A 21747-nucleotide genomic window follows, 5' to 3' on the forward strand; every position below is an offset into this window, starting at 1 on the left:
TGGTTTGAAAATGAGTTATGATGGGATAAGTTATGTTGGGATAAGTTATGTTGGGATTAGTTATGATGGGATAAGTTGTGTTGGGATTATTTTTTATTGAGTGTTTGGTTTGTTGTATTCAAAATAATAAATTTTAAGAACAATTTATTTGTTTACAAAAATGCCCTTCATTAATGTAAAAAGTGATATAACAAAAGGGTTGAAAGAGACATTTTTGTCATTTACCTATTTTATCCCGGGATAAGTTATCCCGGGATTACTATACCACCCAAATAGAGGGATAACTTATCCCGGTACTAATTATTAATCCCGGGATAAGTTATCCCGAACTTGCCAACCAAACAACAAAATAAGCGGTACTATAATTTAATCCCGGGACTATATGGTATTATCCCTCACACCAAACGACCCCTTAGAGTACATGAATTTTCTGCCATATTGCTGACTTCATTAATAATCATTTTAATAACTATTTATTCTGATTGTAAAAACTATGTGCACTTAAATGATATTACTATATTTTACTGATGTTATAAATATTTTATTTTTAACAAAAGGTTTTTGTATATTGTGCTTAGGTATGAGAAAGAAATTATCTAGTATTTTTGTCTTTGTTGATATTTAAATCTTGATTTCCAAGGTTGGTTTTGATATAAAGTAGATGCACATTGTGCTCAAACCAATGATCAAGTTTAAGTTGTTGTGACACATCAAATTTTGCATTGCTTACAGTAAACTTCTTCCATAAAAAAACAATAGGCATAAAACATAAACATATCTTTTAACTTGGACTCAACCGATATATGTACCCTTTTAACTTTGAATATGCACAAATAAACACTTAAACTTGTATAAAATTGAACAATAGATGTGCATGTCCTACATGACATAATACATGTAGGACCACGAATTGTCATGTAGGATGTCACGTAGAACGTGTGTGTCTACTTGTTCAATTATATACAAGTTTAAGTGTCTGTTTGTGCACACTCAAAGTCAAAGGGAATTTATGTCAGTTGAGATCAAGTTAAAGGGATTTTTTGTTGGGTTTTAAAGGTGTGAATAGGAAATGAAGGGTTGTGACTTTGCCAAAGGGTTGTGACCTTTATGAAAGGTTGTGTCTTTTCTAAAAGGGTGTGAGCATTCGAAAGGTTGTGCCTTTTCCAAAGGGTTGTGACCTTTATGAAAGGTTGTCTTTATTCCAAAGAGTTGTGACCTTTACCCTTTGTTGGCTATAAATAGAGAGACTTTATCTCATTTTTTTGAATTGAATTCTTCCCTTCTTCTGCATACATTTATTCCAAAATAAAATCAATCGATCGTGTCTGTGTGTATGATCTCGTTGATATCTTTTTGAGTTCGTTGAAATTATCAAAGTTTGAGATACTACTACTTCTTTAATGGTTAATACGTTTTATCTTGGGAGGAATTAATCTACAACCTCGGGTACTTGAGGGGATTAAATTTATTAAGGACACACAGTGGGTTCTGTGGACTTAGATAGTTCTTTTTTTTTTCTTTTCATCTTTTATTATTTCTGATTTACTAATCTGAATACAGGAGATAACAAGCTTAAGAAATTTATTATTGTTGGTATTTTCTGTGGTAAGGAAATTACTTTTATTTTCTATATTCTTTTTGTTGGGGGGAGGGGGGGGGGGAGAAGAAGAAAAAGAGAATTATTTTATCATATGATAAAAGAGATTTGAGATGGCTAGTATTCTGTAGTAAGTTTTCCTTGGATGAGTAAGATTATTTTTATTTTCTTCTCAAGTGCATTCAAGCATTGCACCCCTTCAATTTTCTTTTCAATGAGAAAAACTATTTTGTGCATAAAGGCTAAGATGTGCACTTTAATTATTTCTCATATACTCTTCGTTTATATAACTATGAGAAGAAGTAAATGAACAAATGTTGTCTCCTAACAATATTTGAACATGAGTTTAGTTTCTCGTTGAAATTCAATGTCTTCTAAGGAAAATTGGAATGTGATAGAAACTGGGAAAGAAAGAAAAAAATAGCAAGAAAAGTGACTTGCATGAAATCATTGCTGACAGATAGAATATGATTCAATGGGAGTAAAAATTAGGTTCTATCTTTATTTCCCTTGATTTTATTTTTTCTATCCTTTATAAGTTATGAGATTTATTTCACAAATGTTATGATAGATGGTCATTATGTGATGATCTCAGAATATATATCTTTATTATTATTAATATGTATTATGTTTAGAGGAGGAATTTTTTTTGTAGTTTTCTACTCAATGTGAAATTTAATTGTGTCTGACTTTTGGAGACTAAAATCATCTGATTTTTTACTCCTTTGGTTTGAAGAATATAGAAACTTCACCAATTTGTTAAATACTCTGTTTGAATGAATATTCTGACTTGAAGAGTACAAAATCTTCGTCAGGAATATTAAGGCTAAATGATTTGAAAAATATAAAATCATCTCCGTTAGCTAGAAACGGTATTGTATTTGAGGTTTCTGGAGATTAAAACCTTTTTGGTTTACCACTGTGTCTGAATGTGAAACTGATTCGAAGAATATATAAACTTCATCAGAATTCAAGGTTCATTCGGTTAACGATTAGAAGAATAAAAAAATTCATTGTTAAACTAGAAACAAGTTGTATAAAGATTGAATCTTTATTGTTAGTATTTTAAATACTAAGTGGTCTGTCTAATTGTGACAGAAAGAAAATAAAACACTAGTGACATAAAATTAGTGATTTTTGTGCCTGCAATAGGTGTTTCTATGGATTAAATCTCCAAAAGAAGGCTTCGTGTTGCCAATGTGTATTTTGATGGTATACAATTTGAAAGTATGAGAAAAAATATGTGGAAAATAATTTCAAATACTTGAAAAATATTTTTGAGAACATATTTAAAATGTGGGGGGTTCTTTACTTATTTATCACAAGATATGAAATTTAATGACATTCTTGTATTATGTTAGACCCACAAAATATTGGAGTATATTTGATATTGTGGTCGTTGAGTCTCTCTTTACTAGTATATGATATGACTAGTATAAAAGCACAAAATTATATTACTCGTTCAAAAGAATTGTGTTCTTTGATGAAAATGTGTCACTTAAAATATTGTTTTCATTAAAAGATATGTCTATTAAAGTAAATTTATGTGTATAGACATGAAAATTGGTGAAAAGTGATTTGTCATGTTTGTGTTGTAAAATAAACATTTGGGTCATATTGCCTTATTAGACCGTTGAGACTATGGTCATGGATAATTCTATAACAATCAAATTGAATGTTGTCCTTTTGAAAAGGACATCTGACAAGGTGTTGACTCTAAAACAGTGCCTGTATTTGACAAAGTTATGAAAAGTATAGAACAAAATATTTGTGGGAAAAAGTTACCTCACAGAAGGTCTCTTCAAACTCAGTATTTCTGTTTGTTCTTACTTGCTTGAGTCAAACTGATCAACTTAGAAGTTTTGCCTAACTTTGAGTGCAATAAATAAAAATGTCAAGTTTGTGTTGAATCTAAGTATGCTAAGTATTCTTATAAATTTGTTGAAAGAAATTTTAATCCCTTAAAATTGATTCACACTGACATTTGTGATGTGAAGTCAACACCATCTCGTGGTGGGAAAACTGTTTCATAACTTTTATTGACAATTGCACTAGATAATGTTATATCTATTTGCTGAATGGTAAAGATGAAGCAATAGAAACATCTAAGCAATATAAAACTATTGAAAAATCAGTTGTATAAAAAGATTGTCATGATTAGAAGTCGTAGATGTGGATAATATGAATCTTCTTTTGCATTAATATATTTGGAAAATGGAATCATCCATCAAATTACTGCACATACTCACCTCACTCTAATGAAATTGCAGACATGAAAAAGATCGAACTTTGAAAAAAATGTTGAATGTCCTACTTATAAGTTCAAATTTACCACAAAATTTGTAGGGGATGCTATCATTATAGCAAAAGAGAACAACAAAAAGTTTGTCTATTCAGAAAGAGAGAAACAAAAAGTTTTGTTTGTTAAGAAAGGGAGCAACAAAAAACTTTTGTTTGTTAAGGGAGCAACAAAAAGTTTTGGTTTGTTGTATCCTGATAGAGAATTTCTTGTCGCCTCTTAAAGTATATACAAACAATAACTCTTGAAAGATAGTGATCTAACAATTTCCAATACAATCAATTTCATATGAGAAATAGAAATGAGGAAAATCCAACTTAAAATATTTCATAGTGTGGGGGTGTCCAGAAAAAATCCAAGTTCCTATTTCCAAAGGGGTCAAAAATAAGACCTAAGATTGTGGATTTTATGTTCATTGGATATGCTACAAATAGTAAAGCATGTTGATTTATGGTTCATAAGTTCGAACCGTCGGATAGTCAAGTAAAGGGTCAAAACAACCTTGGAATGAACTAAATGAGAATGTACTTAATAAAGAGATTCAGAGGCATAGTAAATGTCAAAGGACATTTACTTCCTTTGGATTTGATTTTGTAACATTTCTTCTTGGAAATGAGTCCATATATTCGAAGAGCAATGTCGTCTGTGGACTCATCCTTTTTTGGAAAGAAACTGTCAATAATATTGTCACTCCCCGAGGCTACCCCCAGGACGCGGACACGGGACCTAGGTCACGAGTGACCCCAAGCTAACCTTGAGCTAGCATATCATAAGCATACTTAAAGATTTACTGAAAAATAGACAGTTCTGTGCGGAAGATTAAAACATAACATAAAGGGCAAATGATGTGGAATACCCATTCTAAATCTGAATATATATAACTGAGTTTAATGACAATTGAAAGATCAAGCTCAACTTAAACTGAATCTAACTATGTCTGAAATAAAGCCTCTAACTGACTAGAGCTGTTGGGACATGCCCCCAGCAAACTTCTAGTAAAACTGAAACTAACGACTGAAAATGGAAATATAACATGTCAATCGTCCTCGAAGAATGAGGACTCACCACTGATACTGCTGAACTAGAGATCGAAAACCAATCTATGTGTGATCTGAATGCTGAGGACCTAAACCTACATCATGAGAAGATGTAGCGCAGAGTATGCGTCAGTACTTGAAAAGTACTGAGCATGCAGGATAGGATAAAGCTGAACAATATATACTTAACTGAAATAGAGCATATTGATCAATGATATAAGATGAACAGGAAGAATATGCTAAACATGTTGAATATGAACTAATTGAATGTAGTGATCAAGTTTATAACATACTGAATACTGAATTGTAACTGATAACTTGGTCAATATTTTAGAATCTGACTGTGGGAGCTACTAATAACCGACATAAAACCACATGAGCTAAATGTGGAGTCCGATGTATACACCCCATCGAGAGGACATAATATACCTTGCCAATGGTATAGAGGCATGACTGGCGTGATCACTAAGTATAATGCCCACATAGGGGACTTACCTACGGGGCACGTAGTTCTGGGACTATGAGGGTGACTGACCCTTAGTCCACTCGGTATGAAGCCTACTCCCAACTTATTATGTAATTAACACATTATGACTGAATATCTGTAATACTGAATAGCTCACGATACTGACATGCTAACTGAAATTGCAACATTAATGTATTGATAATGAAACATTCTTAACTGGGGCATGTCTATCTGAATAAATTGACCTAGCAAGTGTAATTAATGAACTAAAAGAATCTACACAACTAAGGTTCTGAGTTTCATGCAAGAACTAAGCAATAATTTCACGAAAACATGATAATCCGATTTGGATTAGTCTAACAGCTGAATCACAATAATATTCTGAAGTTCTAGAAACCCTAGGTCTAAACTTGATAAGGGAATGAAGAATCTGACTGAATTCTAGAGACCTAATGGGTGAAAGGAACCCTTAGTGAAATCTCACATACCTGGTGACAAATTCCACTGAGAAATCTTTCAATTTCGGGGCTGAAACTGATGAAAACTTGTTGCGTTCTTGGACTAGGGTTGCTCGACTACTTTCTCCTCTTTTCGTTCTAATTGGATGAATTTTGGAGAATGAATTTACTAGGGTAGGTTCTAATTTAGTTGCTAGGCTAAAACTGGCCAAAACTACGTAGTTTAGGGGTTAAACGACGTAGTTTAGGGGTCCAACGCATTGGGAAAAGACCAAACGACCCCTGACTTAAAAGCTATGGGGACCACCGACGGTCCGTGGACTGACCCACGGTTCGTCCTGGTCAACCGTTAGTTGGCTTCAGAGACTGGAATCTGGGGAGTCTAAACCACGAACCGTAGTCCCTCCTACGGTTCGTAGGTCTTGGCGTGGGTCAAGACTTGGCTGAAAATTTCTGGGGTTCTGGGAAGGGAGCTGCAGGTGGCCATTCACGGAACCCACCTACGGTCCGTGAGTGGTGCCCGTCGATGGCACCTGCAATTTCTGAAATCTGCATTCTGGTTTGTCTAGGATACGGGGTGTTACAAATATGATAGATTCAATCTTGAGCAACCATACTTGAGAGTTGGTTAATCTTCCTCCAGGAAATAAACCTTTAGGTTCAAAGTGGATCTACAAAATGAAAAGAAAGTTGATGGAACTATTAAAAATACAAAGAAAGACTTGTTGTCATAGGCTTTAGACAATAAAGAGCATTGATTATTTTGACACATAATAACCACTAACTAGGATTACATCAATTCAGATGTTAATTACGGTAGTTGTGGTATATGGCCTTCAAATTCATCAAATGAATATGAAATAACTTTCTTAAATGGAGAATTGGAGGAAGGAATTTACATGGAAAAACCCAAGGGCTTTGTGGTTCCTAGTATAGAAAAGAAAGTGTGTTAACTTGTTAAGTCACTTCATGGACTAAAAACAAGTGGTCAAATAATGACATGCGAAGTTTGACCAAACTATGTTGGCAAATGAATTCAAGATTAATGAATGTGATAAATGTTTTTACATTAAAGACACTCAATATCACAAGGTCATTGTTTAGTTTTATGTTGATGACATGTTGATCATCAAAAGAGACATTTCTGACACAAATGCTACTAAGCATATGCTAGAAAGTAACTTCGATATGAAAGACATTGAAGTTGCTAATGTGATTGAAAAGGTACTTGACAAGGTTAAGTATTTGGATTTCAATATTGTCAAGACTCCAATAAATGTGAGTTTTGTACTTCAAAATAATAAAGGAGAAAGTGACACACACCTGAATTATGCTAGAGTATTGAGAAGTATGATGTATATCATAAAGTGAAAGCGATCAGATATAGCAAATGCTATTAGTAAACTGAGTCGGTTCACGAGTAATCTCAATCAAACTTATTGGATGACAATGAAAAAAGTTTTAGAGTATTTAAAACATATTTTAAAAAGCTATGCTTTGCATTATAACTAATTTTCAACAACATTAGAAGAATATAGTGATGCAAATTGAATCACTAGGTCAAATGAAGTAAAATTCATGAGTGGATATGTACTTACTCTTGGTGGAGGAGCAATCTCTTAGAAATCTTTCAAACAGAAATGTATCGCTCGCTCTACTATGAAATTTGAGTTTATCACTCTAAATAAGGCTGGTGAAGAAGTTGCATGACTTCGAAATTTCTTGAAAGATATTCTTTCTTGGCCCAAACCTTTAGCACTAGTATGCATACACAATGAGAGTTAAGTAGCAATAGGTAGGGCATGAGCATGATGTATAACGGAAAGTCTCGTCATATATGACGTAGACATAATATCGTTAGAGAACTACTCTCTAGTGGAATTATCATAATTGACTATGTAAGGTCAAAGGATAATGTGTCTGATCCACTTACAAAAGACCTGACTAGAGAGGGAGTTGATAGATTATCAAAGAGAATTGGACTATGGCTGAGGACAAGTGATTGTGGTGGTAACTCTACTTAGAAGACTGGAGATCTCAAGATTTAGGTTCAAGGAGATCAAACAAAGTCACTAATGATGGTTCAACATTGTCAAAATATTTTTTATGATCCATTCTCATGATAAGATAATGTTCAGTAACAAAGATAAAGGCATTAGGACTTTTTAATGGTTTCTAAGTTTGATACAGGGTATATCAAATGGTGTATCTCTACAGAATAATACATTTAGAAATCACATATGTAAGTGTGAAGTGTAAGCCGCTTCAAGGAGAATCCGGTAAGGCTAATTCTCTACGCACTTATAAACCAAGACGTGTTCATGGATGAAACGAACAAAACAATGAGAACCAAAAACAGTTCAAGGATATACACCAAAGCTCGACGGTTCAAAGATATCAAATCTACCGATTGACCGAGTATATTCGATATATGTTCACTATGGAAAGTTCAAAGGGAAACCACTTATCCATATGCAATCAATCCTTACTTACGAATCACACAGTTTTTCATGCATATGTTTTAACAATAGTCATTCCCTATTCATGTGGGGGATTGATGGATTTTAAAGGTGTGAATAGGAAATGAAGTGTTGTGACTTTGCCGAAGGGTTGTGACCCTTATGAAAGGTTGTGTCTTTTCTAAAGGGTTGTGACCGTTTGAAAGATTATGCATTTTCCAAAGGACTGTGACCTTTCTGAAAGATTGTCTTTTTTCCAAAGAGTTTTGACCTTCACCCTTTTGTTGGCTATAAATAAAGAGACTTTCTCTCATTTTTCTGAATCGAATTCTTCCCTTCTTATGCATACATTTCTTACAAAACAAAATCGATCAATCGTGTCTGTGTGTGATCTCGTTGCTGTCTTTTTGAGTTCGTTGAAATTATCGAAGTTTGAGGTACCGCTACTTCTTTAATGGTTAATCTGTTTTATCTTGGGAGAAATTAATCTACAACCTCAGGTACTTGAGGGGATTAAATTTCTTAAGGACACACAATGGATTCTGTGGACTCGAATAGTTTTTTTTTTCTTTTCATCTTTTATCATTTCTAGTTTGCTAATCTGAATATAGGAGATAACATTTTTTTATGTATTGTGTCAATACAATAATAGAAAAAAACTATACTAGCTCAAAAAAGTAAAGGTTAATTGACTGCAGGGTCACAAGATATCTTGTAAAGTAGTACATTTTAGGCTAACAATTACAATTCAAGAGCACATGAATGATAGCACATATAAAGGCTCTTGTGCTGCCTGGAAATGAAGTACTTAACAAAAGGCAAAATATGTCATTTGGTTTAACAGTTGAATCTTTATATCTCTACAAGTTTATGGATGAGAGTGTTGATTACTGGCGAACATCAGTACGCATTTTATAATGCTTTGCCAATCGCGTAGCAGTTCCACTGTTAAAGACATGCTGAACGAGTTCATACTTATTGTAGATTGCGTTCAAGGACTCTGACTGCTCTTTTGCTAGTTGTTCTTCCTCCTCCAATTGACGCTACGTGAAGAGAAGGAACTATTTAGGACAACAATGTATTATAACCATGAAATCAATTTTATGAGCAAATGTTCACCTTGAGCAAAAAATTGGCTTCTTTTGCATGGTTCCTAACTATACGCTTCATCTTCGTGGCCACTTCAAAATCAGGATAATTGGATTTCAACCAGTAGCACATTATCGTCCTATCAGGTTTCCTTGGGCGATCATCAAACATCTCAACTACTGCAGGACGTGCCCTAACAGGTCTTGGCATGCCCGAGATCATGAAAGGGGAATTTCGTATCTCAGAGATGATTGTTCTTGCCTCATCTGCATTCTGCATCTCAACTAAAGCAGCTCGTCCCATCCCTTTTAGTTCAAGGTAGGTTCGGATTAACGTGACTTGAATTACATTTCCGAACTGATCAAGTGCAGCTTTGATAACAGACTCCTTAGCCAAAGGTGAAAGATTGTCAATATAGACGCTTCGTTTCACTTTATTCTCAAAGGCAGCATACTCTTCAAATACAGCTTCCATGAGATGTAGAAAGTAAACTTCCCCAAAATATAAGCAATTCAAACACCTTCAGATAAAACAATTATCAGGGTTCCATGATGCCACAGAAAATCATCCAAATGCAAGTGAAGCAAATTAACCATCTCACTGTAAAAAGCTACTTAATCAAATTATCATCCCTCAGACTACCACATCAGTCGAACAACGACATACTACTTGAAATATCATATTGACAAACAATTTGCCAACTCGCGGGAGAATTGTACCATAATGTCAACATTTATTCATTAACAGAAAGGGAAAAAAACAGTTCCAACATAAAAACTTGACTATCAGAACTCACCTTTCCATGAATTTCTGATAGTACAACAACAACAACATACCCAGTATAATCCCACAAGTGGGGTTTAGATCGGTTAGAGTGTACATAGACCTTACCTCTACCTCAAAAAGAAATAGAGACTATTTTCGCGCATTTATGATATATAGTGATCTTACTAATACTCTGTATTCCCCAAATAACTATAAAATGTGATTTTGCTACAATGCTACTAGCCTGCATTGAATCTTCAATCAACAAAAGAATGAGATTTTTCCAATCAAACCAAATTTTCTTAAGCCAACTGTTTTCATGTTTCCTTCCACTAATGCCATTACAACCTCAAGAAGCATAGCAAAACTCGAAAAAAATAAAATAATCACAGAAGAAGAAGAAGAATCAAATTATCTGGATCAATCAAAAAGGTAATATTAACATCTAGGTCTTTCTTCTATCCCAGTCTATGATCCAGCCTAACCTAGTTTACAAATATAACGAAATCTCAAAATCAGCTATTATTGTATTCACATTGAGAGAAATCCACCAAAATTTTCAGATTATTATGGTGATTTGTGAAATATTTATCCGATCCGAATAAGAAAACACACAACAAACGTAATATCAATCGAATTGTAATCACATTTCAATCAATAAAGAAAAATGTATGAGTAGTGAATTAGGAGAAACCAACAAATGATTACGGAGTGAATTGTATTGAAAAGGGCTTTTGGGTTTCGCCATTTTACCTTTGAATACAAGAAAATTGCTTCTTCCTGACTGCTACTGTCTGTTTGAGCTTCAATTTGAAATTCACACTGCGCGCCTATTTTATACTAGGTAAATTACCCCGATTAAGGCGGTTTTGACCCAATTGAGGAGTGGGTATTCCGTATTCGGTTCGGGATTATCAAATTTCGAGTTCGGTAATTCAGTAATTGATAGTTAAAAGTAGATATCAAATATCAAAATTTTAAATTTCGATTCGATAATCCGTAAATTAAATTTTTATTTGATATGGTATTCGGTAATACCATATTGAAGTTGTAGCCGATTGTATTACAAAGTTAATACTATTTTTCCAATCATTTCTATTTTTTATGTGGATACACGTTATAATAGAACAATAAGTAAGAAGACATCAAGAAAAACAAATTGATACAACTAAAAGACATGTATTTGGGTTGTTTATGTTAATTATTCTTTAACATTCTCTTTGGACTTGTACTAACGAGTAATGGACATGTTGATAAAATATTCAAATTTCTAACCTCACCTACAGAGGTGCACTCAATCATCATCGTACGACATTATTTGATACGTTCATACATCTATATTTAAATATTTTTTTAAAAATATAACACTACTATATATGATTTCGGGAGGGGACCATGGCTTCACGTGAACCCGGTGAGCCCCTCATGTATACGCCCCTGGTATTAATGTCTCATATCAAACCCAAACCCGAATGCCCAATTACCGAATACCAACTAACAATTTTTTTGATTTGATTCGGTAATTCAATTTTCGATATTTCATGCCCAGTCCTACTCCTCAATATTACACTAGTATAGTATCCGAGCACTGCACTAATTCAAGATTATTTATGTAGTATAGTATACTTGATACAAATGGATTGTAATCTTGTTAGTTAATGATAAGAAAATACATTTAGGGGCCGGTTGGTTACTGGTTAGAGTTATGCAGGTATTAGTTATGCAGAGTTTAGTTATGCAGGGTTTAACTATGCAGGTATTAGCTATGTGGATATTAGTTATGTATGTATTATTTAGTTATGTAGAGATTACAATACATGAATTATTAACTATTGAATATTAAACTTGTTGTAAATTATTAATATATATTATTTACAAAATAATAATACATGCTAATAAAATGTGGAATATATTGAATAATATATAATGCTAATATTTGATTAGCATATGTACCGTCAAAAAATATACAATCAAATTTCTAATATTAAGAAAATATTTATATTTGTATAAATAAATAAAAGCTGTAAGTATATAAAAAGAAATGAAAATGGTCTATATATAAAAAGAAATAAAAACAACAAACGTAGATAGAAAACAGTAAAATTTCCAATTAAAAAAAAAATTTTAAACAACAAATGTAGATAGGAAAACAGTAAAGTTTCCAATAAAATAAAATAAAATAAATGAAAATGATCTATATATAAAAAGAAATAAAAACAACAAACGTATATAGAAACAGTAAAGTTTCCAATTAAAAAATAAATAAAAAATTAATAGGGTAAATATGTAATTTATCATTTTAATACATGTATAACTAATACCCACATAACTTATTCCACCTTCTACCCTGCATAACTTTATACATAGATTCTCTCATAAGTTATGTTGGTATTAATTATGTAGGGACTACAAAAAATGCGACCAAACACCGTATAAATTAATACATGAATAACTTTTATACAACATTTAAATTCTTACCAACCAAACATGGTATAAGTTATGTTGACTTTTTTACGTAATAAAAAACTTCTACCAAACATAGTAAAGCTAATACAACTTTTTATATATGAAAAAAATGTCTCTTATACAGTAACCAAACGACCCCTTAGAAAATATAACTAAGTAAGAAATACCCTTTCTAACACACGATAAGATAAAAAATACTTTTACAAAATGTTAAGAAAATATCTTTTCGACAACCTGATAGGAAAAATAATTTTGCAAAATATAAAGAAAAATACATCTCTACAACATGATGAGAAAAAAATATTTTATAAAATGTAAAGAAAATATCCATTCAACCTGATAAGGAAAATAATTTTACAAAGAGTAAAGAAAGTACTCATTCAAAATTGTTATAGGAACAAGTTCCTCATAAAAACAAAATGTATAAAAATAAAAAGAGATTTGAGAATGAAATATATTTTACCTTGTCATGTTCTTTTTTTTGTTACATGTTAGTTAAATCATAAACTAATATAATGAAGGAGAGAAAATATATTCTTGAATTTGAATCTTCATGAAATTAAATATGAATTTATATAGGCAAAATATAGGAAATGAAAAGAAAGACTTGAGAATGAAAAATTTCTTACCTTCATGTATTTCTTTTTTGTTACATGTTAGTTAATTTACAAACCAATATAATAAAGAAGAGAAATGATAATCTTGAATGTGAATCTCTATGAAACTAAATATGAATTTATATATAGGCAAAATAGAGGAATGTCATAAGACATCATAAACTTGCAAATTAAAGTTTGATAGTTATGGATAGGGGTGTGCAAAAATCAAACCGAAAAAATGTTATTGGGTTAACGAGGTTTTAATGATTTTATAAAAAAATTTATCGGGTTATCGATTTGGTATCAGTTTTTAGTATTGGGTTATTGGGTAAACCGATAATCCATTAAGACGATAGTAAGTTACTACTATACCCTTCATAAATATTAAATAGTAAATTTAACATAACTAGACACTATATCAGTACTCTATACTACGGGCTACACACTTCACATGTCATAGAACTTCTAACTTCACATCAGAAATTTCATATTATGTTTTGGTTGTAACATGCTATTGTAGCCTTCATACTACATCTACTCTTCTTGATGCAATTTCTCATTATATTTCTTGTTTCACTATATCAAAACATTTACAGCTGATTTGTTTGTCTCACTGTCTCGTGCCAAATTGTTAGAGAAGTGAGACATCATATATTTATTCTATGAACATTTAATTTTCTTATTGGGTAAATCAAAAACCGCGTTAATGACCAAAAATCGATAAATCAAAAACCGCTAAAGAATATCTTATTGATTTGTTATTGATTTAGTGCATTTAAAAAAAACCAAAAATCGACAAACTGAACCGATAATACATAAAAAACAAATCGAACCGACCGATGCACACCCCTAATTATGGACATGAAAATTATGAGAGTCATGAATATTATTAAAAGTAGAAATCAAAGAGGTGTAAGTCATGGTAATTACTCCTTGTAAATAAATTAAATAAAAGGAGGAAAAAGACTTCAAATATTATAAAATATTATCATTTTATGATTAGAATTTAAAAGTGTGGCCAACAAAGAAAAAAAAAGAACGTGAAGAGTTTTTGATGTAAATTTCCTACATTAATAAAATATTTATTTGTAATAAATTAAGTAATTTACTTTTATAATACAATAATTAATTTAAATAAGAAAAAATGTCAACAAAGGAGAACAAAATGCTAATGAAGGCCAAAGAGACGTGTCACGTCACCTTGTCTATATTTCTCCTTTATTATATATATAAATTTGTGGCATTATACATATTATAATATTTATATCCCTTTAATAAATATCACATAAACCATCATTTGGTAGTAATAAAATAACAGGGAGAGGGTATATAATATGTAAAAGAACGAAAATCAATTACACCTCAATTTTGATTTATTAGTTTCTGAAAACGTGTGTTTCATATAATTTTTTTTATATTCATTAGAATGATAAAAATTCTATAAAAACATATGTATAATGAATAATAAAATAGAAAAATTATAAATATATCTTAAATGTGTGACAAGATATATCAAATAAAGGACATAATTTAATGTTTAAAATTAGTTTCTTTTAAGCAATAAACGGTAAATTTTGAACTTCGATCAATAGCGAACTTTCAATAAAGCCACAAACAAACTTAGGACAATAAAAAATTTCATTAGAAAAAGTTAAATTAAAAAAGGTTGATAGCAAGATAACTCATCAAATTTTGAACTTCGATCAGTAGCGAACTTCCAATAAAGCCATAAACAAATATCTTTCCCTTGCTTGTATCCAGAGGCGGACCAACCCCTCTAGGTGGGGGTGCACAACTGCACGTGCACCCAGTAATTTCAGAAAAAATCATGTATGTATGTATATCTATTTTGAAAAATTGACAGAAATTAGGATATAATTGACAGTGCACCCATGAAAAGCATAGGAGTGCCTTTGTGCTGCTGGTACAAGTTAGAGGATACACCCGTAAAACTTGAGTTTGAATCCAGCTAGAGTGTTATTTTACTGTTTTTATTTTAAGTTTATCTTAGAGCTCATACTTAAGGTAAGATAATATTGATGCACCAAAAATTTTCAAATCCTAGATTCGCCTCTACTTATATCCCATCTCAATTTTTGTTATTTACTCATTATCCCTCTCAAGCACTATTTTTTTTTTTTAATCAAGTAATTTGTGCCTGATATCAAGTTGCATATTTAAATTGAATTAATCCACCAATTTAGAATAAGTATTAGACCAAGATCCATTTGCGATATTTGCACAACCTAAGTAGTAAATCATAATAAACCTATAAGATTTATCCATGGCTATCACCAAGTTATCGTTAAAAAAAACCTGAAATTGTTATAAGATTGATAGCCTTATCAAAAATAAAATCTGACTTGTTATCAAATTATTAAATCGATAATATATTATTAATAAATTAGATAAGTGTCAAAAACACGCCTAAACTATTTTATTTTTTAATTTCATACATAAACTATAGGGAGTATGAGTGTCATACTTAAACTATCACTTGTTAGTTTGAGAAACACACATCAGTGATGTGTGTAATATACTCTCTTTTATTTGTAAAACCTTGCCACTTGACATTCCACATGAATAAAATATTCATCTTGACAAAAATTAAATAAGCTATTAATATTAGTTAAAAACTAAATACTAAAGTATTCTATTCCAAAAAAAAAAAAATTAAAATATTTTTCTACTTCTAGCATATAAAAAAAAGCATGTGTATGTAATTATCATGTATAAAGAGTGAGTAGTAGCCTAGTGATTTCTTCATGAGTTAACTATATCTTTTATTTTATATAAATATGGTGTACTTATAAATAATTAATGTGTTCACTTCTAGTAACCCCAGCTTCTCTTTTTCTTTTTTTGTATTGTAAGCTGTGATCTTTTTTAGCGAATATATAAAATAGTGGCTTCTACTTTTTTTCTGTCTAATTAATTTTGAATTCAGTTGTTGTTTCATTTGTCTCATTTCATATATTTGTACATTGATAAAAAAAAAAAAAAAATTTTTTTCCCCCCCCCCCCCCGACAATCCTCGCTCCTTTTATTTTTTAAATATTTTTAGAAAAATCAGACCTCACCCCTCCCCCACTCCTTCCTAAAAATAAAAAAAAAATTCTACCCTACCCTATCTAACTCTCCGCTCCTAATTTTTTTAATTTTTTTTTTACATTTTTCTCGATTTGTGTTAGATGTGTATAAATATTTTTAGGAAAATATTTTTTTCTACTTACGTACTGAATATAATAGAAATAAAATTTATTTATAAAAAAGTCTTGTGGCATGTAAAAAAATTATTTTTCAAAAAAATTATATATATCTAATACAAAACGAGAAAAAAAAATTGAAAGTGAAGTGTTACATTGGGCGGGGTAGATTTTTTTATAGAAAAAAAAGATATTCCAAATTATTATTTGAAGGGATAGGGGGTGGGGAGATGAAGTAAAAAAAAATTAAAAATTTATAAAATAAATTTATTTTAAAGAATAATTTATTTAATTTTTGTCAAAGTGGAATATTTTATTCATTCAGAGTGTGATGTGACACTTTTTTAAATAATAGGAAAGAGTGTATTACACACACCATGGTGTGAATGTAATTAAAAATCGAGAAAGATATGTTTCTCAAACTAATAAGTGATAGTTTAGATATAAAACTGATACTATGAAAACTGACAAAAATAATAATAATATGTTTTTGACCTACATCTCTTAATAAATTAATACTTTTTTATTCAAGCCCGAACATAGGCGTGACCGAAGCCCGTAGTATAGGGCTGTTAAAAATCGAACCGAAATCGATAACTCGAACCGAAAAATTGGTTTATCAATATTAAGTAATTGGTTTAGCGGTTTTGATTTTATTTCTTATCGGGTTATCGGTTCATAACGGATTGAGGTTTTTTCTTAACGGCTTAACCGATAACGCGATAGTAAATTAAATAATTATATTTATACCATTTTGTATATAAAGTCCTTGACTTAGAGTTTGGTTTCCTACTTTTATTTCTGGTTGTCCCAAACACTTGGTTATTCTACAATATAAAAATGTTTGCTTTTGAGCAAGATGTAACTTATGAACTCAAGTGCATGGTTCATTTGGTTTGTCACCTTGTTTCTAAGTGATTTTCAATGTTTTTTTTTGGTGTCAAATCTTAACGGTTAAACCGATAACCGAACCGATAACGATAAAAAACCGATAAGCCAATATCTTAAGGGTTCGATAACGGTTTAGCATCTCTACAAACCGATAACCAATAAGCCAAATCGATAAACTTTAAAACCGAACTGAATCAACCGATACGCAGCCCTACCGTGGTAGGTGAATCGAGAAAAAACCTTTTAGAAAACTGAAAAAAACCACAAACTAGGATTCCCTTTTAATTTATTTTATTTCAGCCGTTTTCAAGTAGTGTTCGATCGATTACGTATAGCCTTCCTCTTTCATTAAAAGTTGTAACTTTTATGAAAAACCTTTTATGAAAAGTTGTGACTTTTATGAAATGTTGTGACCTTCCCGAAGGGTGGTAACTTTTCCAAAGAGTTGTGACCTCTCTGATGAGACATAATAAACATTTGTTCACACTACCCTTTGTTGTCTATAAATAGAGGAATTTCCTCTTATTTTAAAACAACAAAAAATTTGAACTTCTTCTTATTCTTCTTATGGACAATTAAATATTTGTATACTTTGCTCCTATTAAATGACTCACTGACACCATTGTTTTGTTTTTTCCATTCTGTTTCATTCTATTGTTATAGATCCTGATATGTTTTTTACAATCATTAATTTTTGCTTATATTATAAATTATTATTTTTGAGTACATGTTTTAAACTTTGTTGTTTATGTTTCTGCAAAATTATTGTTATAAGTATTTGTTAGTATAGATTAAATAACGAATGTTAACTGAGTATTCAAGTAGTTTTTCTCTACTGGAACGGTTGAAGGTACAACAAAAAAAGCCCTCACAAATCTCTAATTTCTTCATCAACAACCTCATTCCTTCACAAACAAGGATGAGATTTTCTGTTCTTTAGAAAATCCTCTGAGAGTTAATAATTTTGCATTCCCATATTATTTTGTTTTTATTTTGTTGTTATCTATTGTTACTAAATTTTATCAGTGGATATTATTGAAGTGTTAGTCAATTTTTTGACGTATGTTATTTCAAAACATAGGAACTTTTTTAGTTAGAATGATTTGTCGTTATCATTGGATATCTCATAGTTTACTCCCTTTAATGTATGTTTTTTCTCGCTGTTTTGTGGTCTCCTTAGAATTGTATTGATGATTTTTCGTTTGGTATGTATATGATCTCACTTGGACAAAATTTTCGTCCTCGTAATGTTATTCTCTTTTTTCCTTCTTATTCGGCTCTTCTAAATATTTTTGGTGTGCGTTATGACTATTTTCGGCAAGCTTAATTTGAAGAATATGAAACAAAACCTACTTTAAATAAAAGTAATATCTTAAGCTACAAAAGATATGTCTATTAACATAGATTTGTTGTCCTTTATGTCCCAAGTCATTGCTGAGCGTTTGAGTTATCTAGGTTATATTCATTTTTAATTTTTTTAATGTTCGAGAATATTTCTTTAACATGAGTCAAGAATCCAACATTTTGATCTACTTGTACTTTCATAATGCAAAAATTATACATACATATTTCTAAAAAAGTCGTAAAGTTGCATTGATGAAGCATCTAGAAGGGCCTTCGTAGCAGCAGTTTAATGAAGAATGAATTTTTAAAAGGGTCAACAATATTATTTTGCTGTCATTTCAAATATATTTTTTCCCTTCTATAAATTTTGTTAGACTAACAAAGTAACAATAACGAAAAGTGGTGAACGTTTGACCTCAGACAAGTAGATTGTCTCTAAAAACATTTATTTATGTTGTTGTGGTGTACATTTTTAACGGTCATTACTTATTTATAAATAATATTGATTATCGAAAACTTTCACATAATTATTTTTCACAAGGAGTTATTCTAACCATAAAATTATCAGATTCTATGTTTTTTTACAAAAAAAATGAAAAAGTAATGTTTAATTGCTACATAAAAACATCACTCAGTTTTAACAAGACAATTATATCATCAAACATATATTATGATATATTATGTAAAAGATAAAAATGATTAGATATCAAGATATTTTTAATCATTTATTATATATTTACAGTTCTTGAGATATGTGATAGTGTCAAATTATTTAATTTATGTTGAAATGTCTTAATATCACTAAAATTTACTTTTTTTTTTCTTATAACAATCTATTATTGAAAAGGTTGTTCAAAAGCTTAGAAATATTATTTCACGCGGGTTTATTACCTAGTAAACAATAATTAGTGTTTTTAAAATTCACAACTGTCCGTCATTATTACACCTACTCACTCACTAATCATAATTCTAAATAAACAATACTGGCAATGACTTACTTTATTTTAGTAAAAGTCAAAATAATTTATTGATAACCACTAACAAGTAACATGGTGTTGGAAATTAATTAAAGTATGTTATACAACAAGATTCTTTTTTTATGAAAGAAAACAAAAGATATATGCGGAACTTTTCTTATGTATTTTGATCGATGTTTTCAATTGTACAATGCCTTGTATATATACAGCAAAAGAAAGACTAACAGTTTACCAACAGCAAGGAAAAAGACTCCTAACATGTAACTAATCCCAACGTTATATGTATTGTCCTATTTGTAGTTGACTTGTAGAAGTAGGTTAGTTTATAATACTTCAGCCCACTGTTGGCTGAGATCGTTAACCACCTGATGCCCAAAAGACCAACTAACCGATAAGATATCTGGATCTGTATGTGCAGGCCCAATACTCTTTGTACTTCTTGTCTGCGTTATTGAGCAGATCAATATTCACATAATATTCACACCAACACCCTTCCTCAAGTTGGAGGAGATGAGAATACACCCAACTTGCCCAATAAGGTGTGATGCAGAGGTCCAGGCAATGATTTAGTGAACAAATCAGCTGGTTGGGATGAAGATCGAATGTGAGAAAGTGAAATGAGTCCTGCGAGGAACTGTTGGCGAACAAAATGACAATCAATTTCAACGTGTTTTGTACGTTCGTGGAAGACAGGATTTTTTGCTATATGAATTGCCGCCTGGCTATCAGAGTGTAGTGGAATGGGGAGTGAAATAGGGATGGAGATATCGTCAAAGAGGCGAACAAGCCAAGTGAGTTCGGCAACTACCCGTCTCATGGACCTATACTCTGCCTCAGCGGAGCTAAGAGAAATGGATGTCTGCTTCTTTGATTTCCAAGAAATAGGAGAGGTCCCTAATGAAATGTAGAAACCGCTGACAGATCGGCGAGTATCAGGGCATGTTCCCCAATCAGAATCGCAGAAGGCTCGTAGTTCAAATGAAGAAGAAGGTGACAGGAAAAGGCCAAGTCCAGGGTCTTTCAAAAGGTAGCGGAGGACTCTAAGAGTAGCATTGAGATGGGGTTTCCTGGGGTCCTGCATGTACTGACTCAAGTGTTGTACGGTAAAGGAGAGATCTGGTCTAGTGTGTGTGAGGTAGTTTAGCTTGCCCAAAAGATGTCGATACAAAGTAGGATCATCAATTGGATCGCCTTCTTGAGCAACTAGTTTGACAGTTGGGTCTAAAGGAGAAGACACAGGAGATAGGTCTAGAATATCAAATTCCTTGAGCAAGTCGAGGGTGAATTTCCTCTGGCAGAGCATCAAACCATGTGATTCACGAAGTACTTCCATTCCAAGAAAAAAATGTAAGTTTCCCAAATCTTTTATTTTGAATTCTTGATCAAGGAAGATCTTCAAAGCATGTAGTTCTGCCTGATCATTCCCTGTTAAAACGATATCATCAACGTATATAGCCACAATCGAAATGGAAGAGTCCGATTTCTTTACAAAAAGAGAATAATCATTTAGTGAATGCCTGAATCCTTTAAAGTTTAAGGCAGATGTGAGTTTAGCATACCACTGCCTCGATGCTTGACGAAGTCCATAGAGCGACCTATTCAACTTACAGACGTGTTTAGGCGAAGGAGGAGTGATGCCTGCTAGAAATTTCATGTAGACTTCCTCATCTAAGTCTCCATGTAAAAAAGCATTATTCACGTCCAATTGATAGAGGCCCCAACCCTTCTTTACTGCTGTAGCAAGAATGCATCTGATGGTAGTCATTTTCACCACCGGAGAAAAGGTCTCATTTAAAGTTGATTCCCTCTCTTTGTATATCACCTCGTATCACCAATCGAGCTTTCAGTCTCTCAATACTGCCGTCAGAGTGTTGCTTAACCTTGTAAACCCACTTACACGGTAGAGCTTTCCGATCGGGGGGTAGTTCTACTACATCCCATGTTTTGTTTAATTCTAGAGCCTGAATTTCCGATTCCATAGCTGCCTGCCACCCAGGATGATGAACAGCCTGTGAAAAACTAATAGGTTCTTGAATATTAGATAAAGAGTTGAGCATATCTTGCTTGGTAGAGGCCAGACCACTAAAGGGAAAA

General features: G+C 31.8%; 1 protein-coding gene across 1 annotated transcript; it reads right to left on the minus strand.

The window, feature by feature from the left end:
* Positions 1-8985: 8985 nt before the first annotated feature.
* Positions 8986-9879, minus strand: LOC102588408 (uncharacterized). The gene is made up of 2 exons (XM_006340056.2): positions 9436-9879; positions 8986-9359 (listed from the first exon to the last, which is right to left on the minus strand). The coding sequence occupies exons 1-2, from the start codon at positions 9877-9879 to the stop codon at positions 9204-9206; spliced, it is 600 nt and encodes a 199-aa protein (XP_006340118.1). The 3' UTR covers positions 8986-9203.
* Between the last annotated feature and the right edge of the window lie 11868 nt (positions 9880-21747).

The sequence above is a fragment of the Solanum tuberosum genome, unplaced genomic scaffold (genome assembly GCF_000226075.1).
Source record: "Solanum tuberosum cultivar DM 1-3 516 R44 unplaced genomic scaffold, SolTub_3.0 scf00016, whole genome shotgun sequence".
In the NCBI taxonomy this organism is placed as follows: domain Eukaryota; kingdom Viridiplantae; phylum Streptophyta; class Magnoliopsida; order Solanales; family Solanaceae; genus Solanum; species Solanum tuberosum.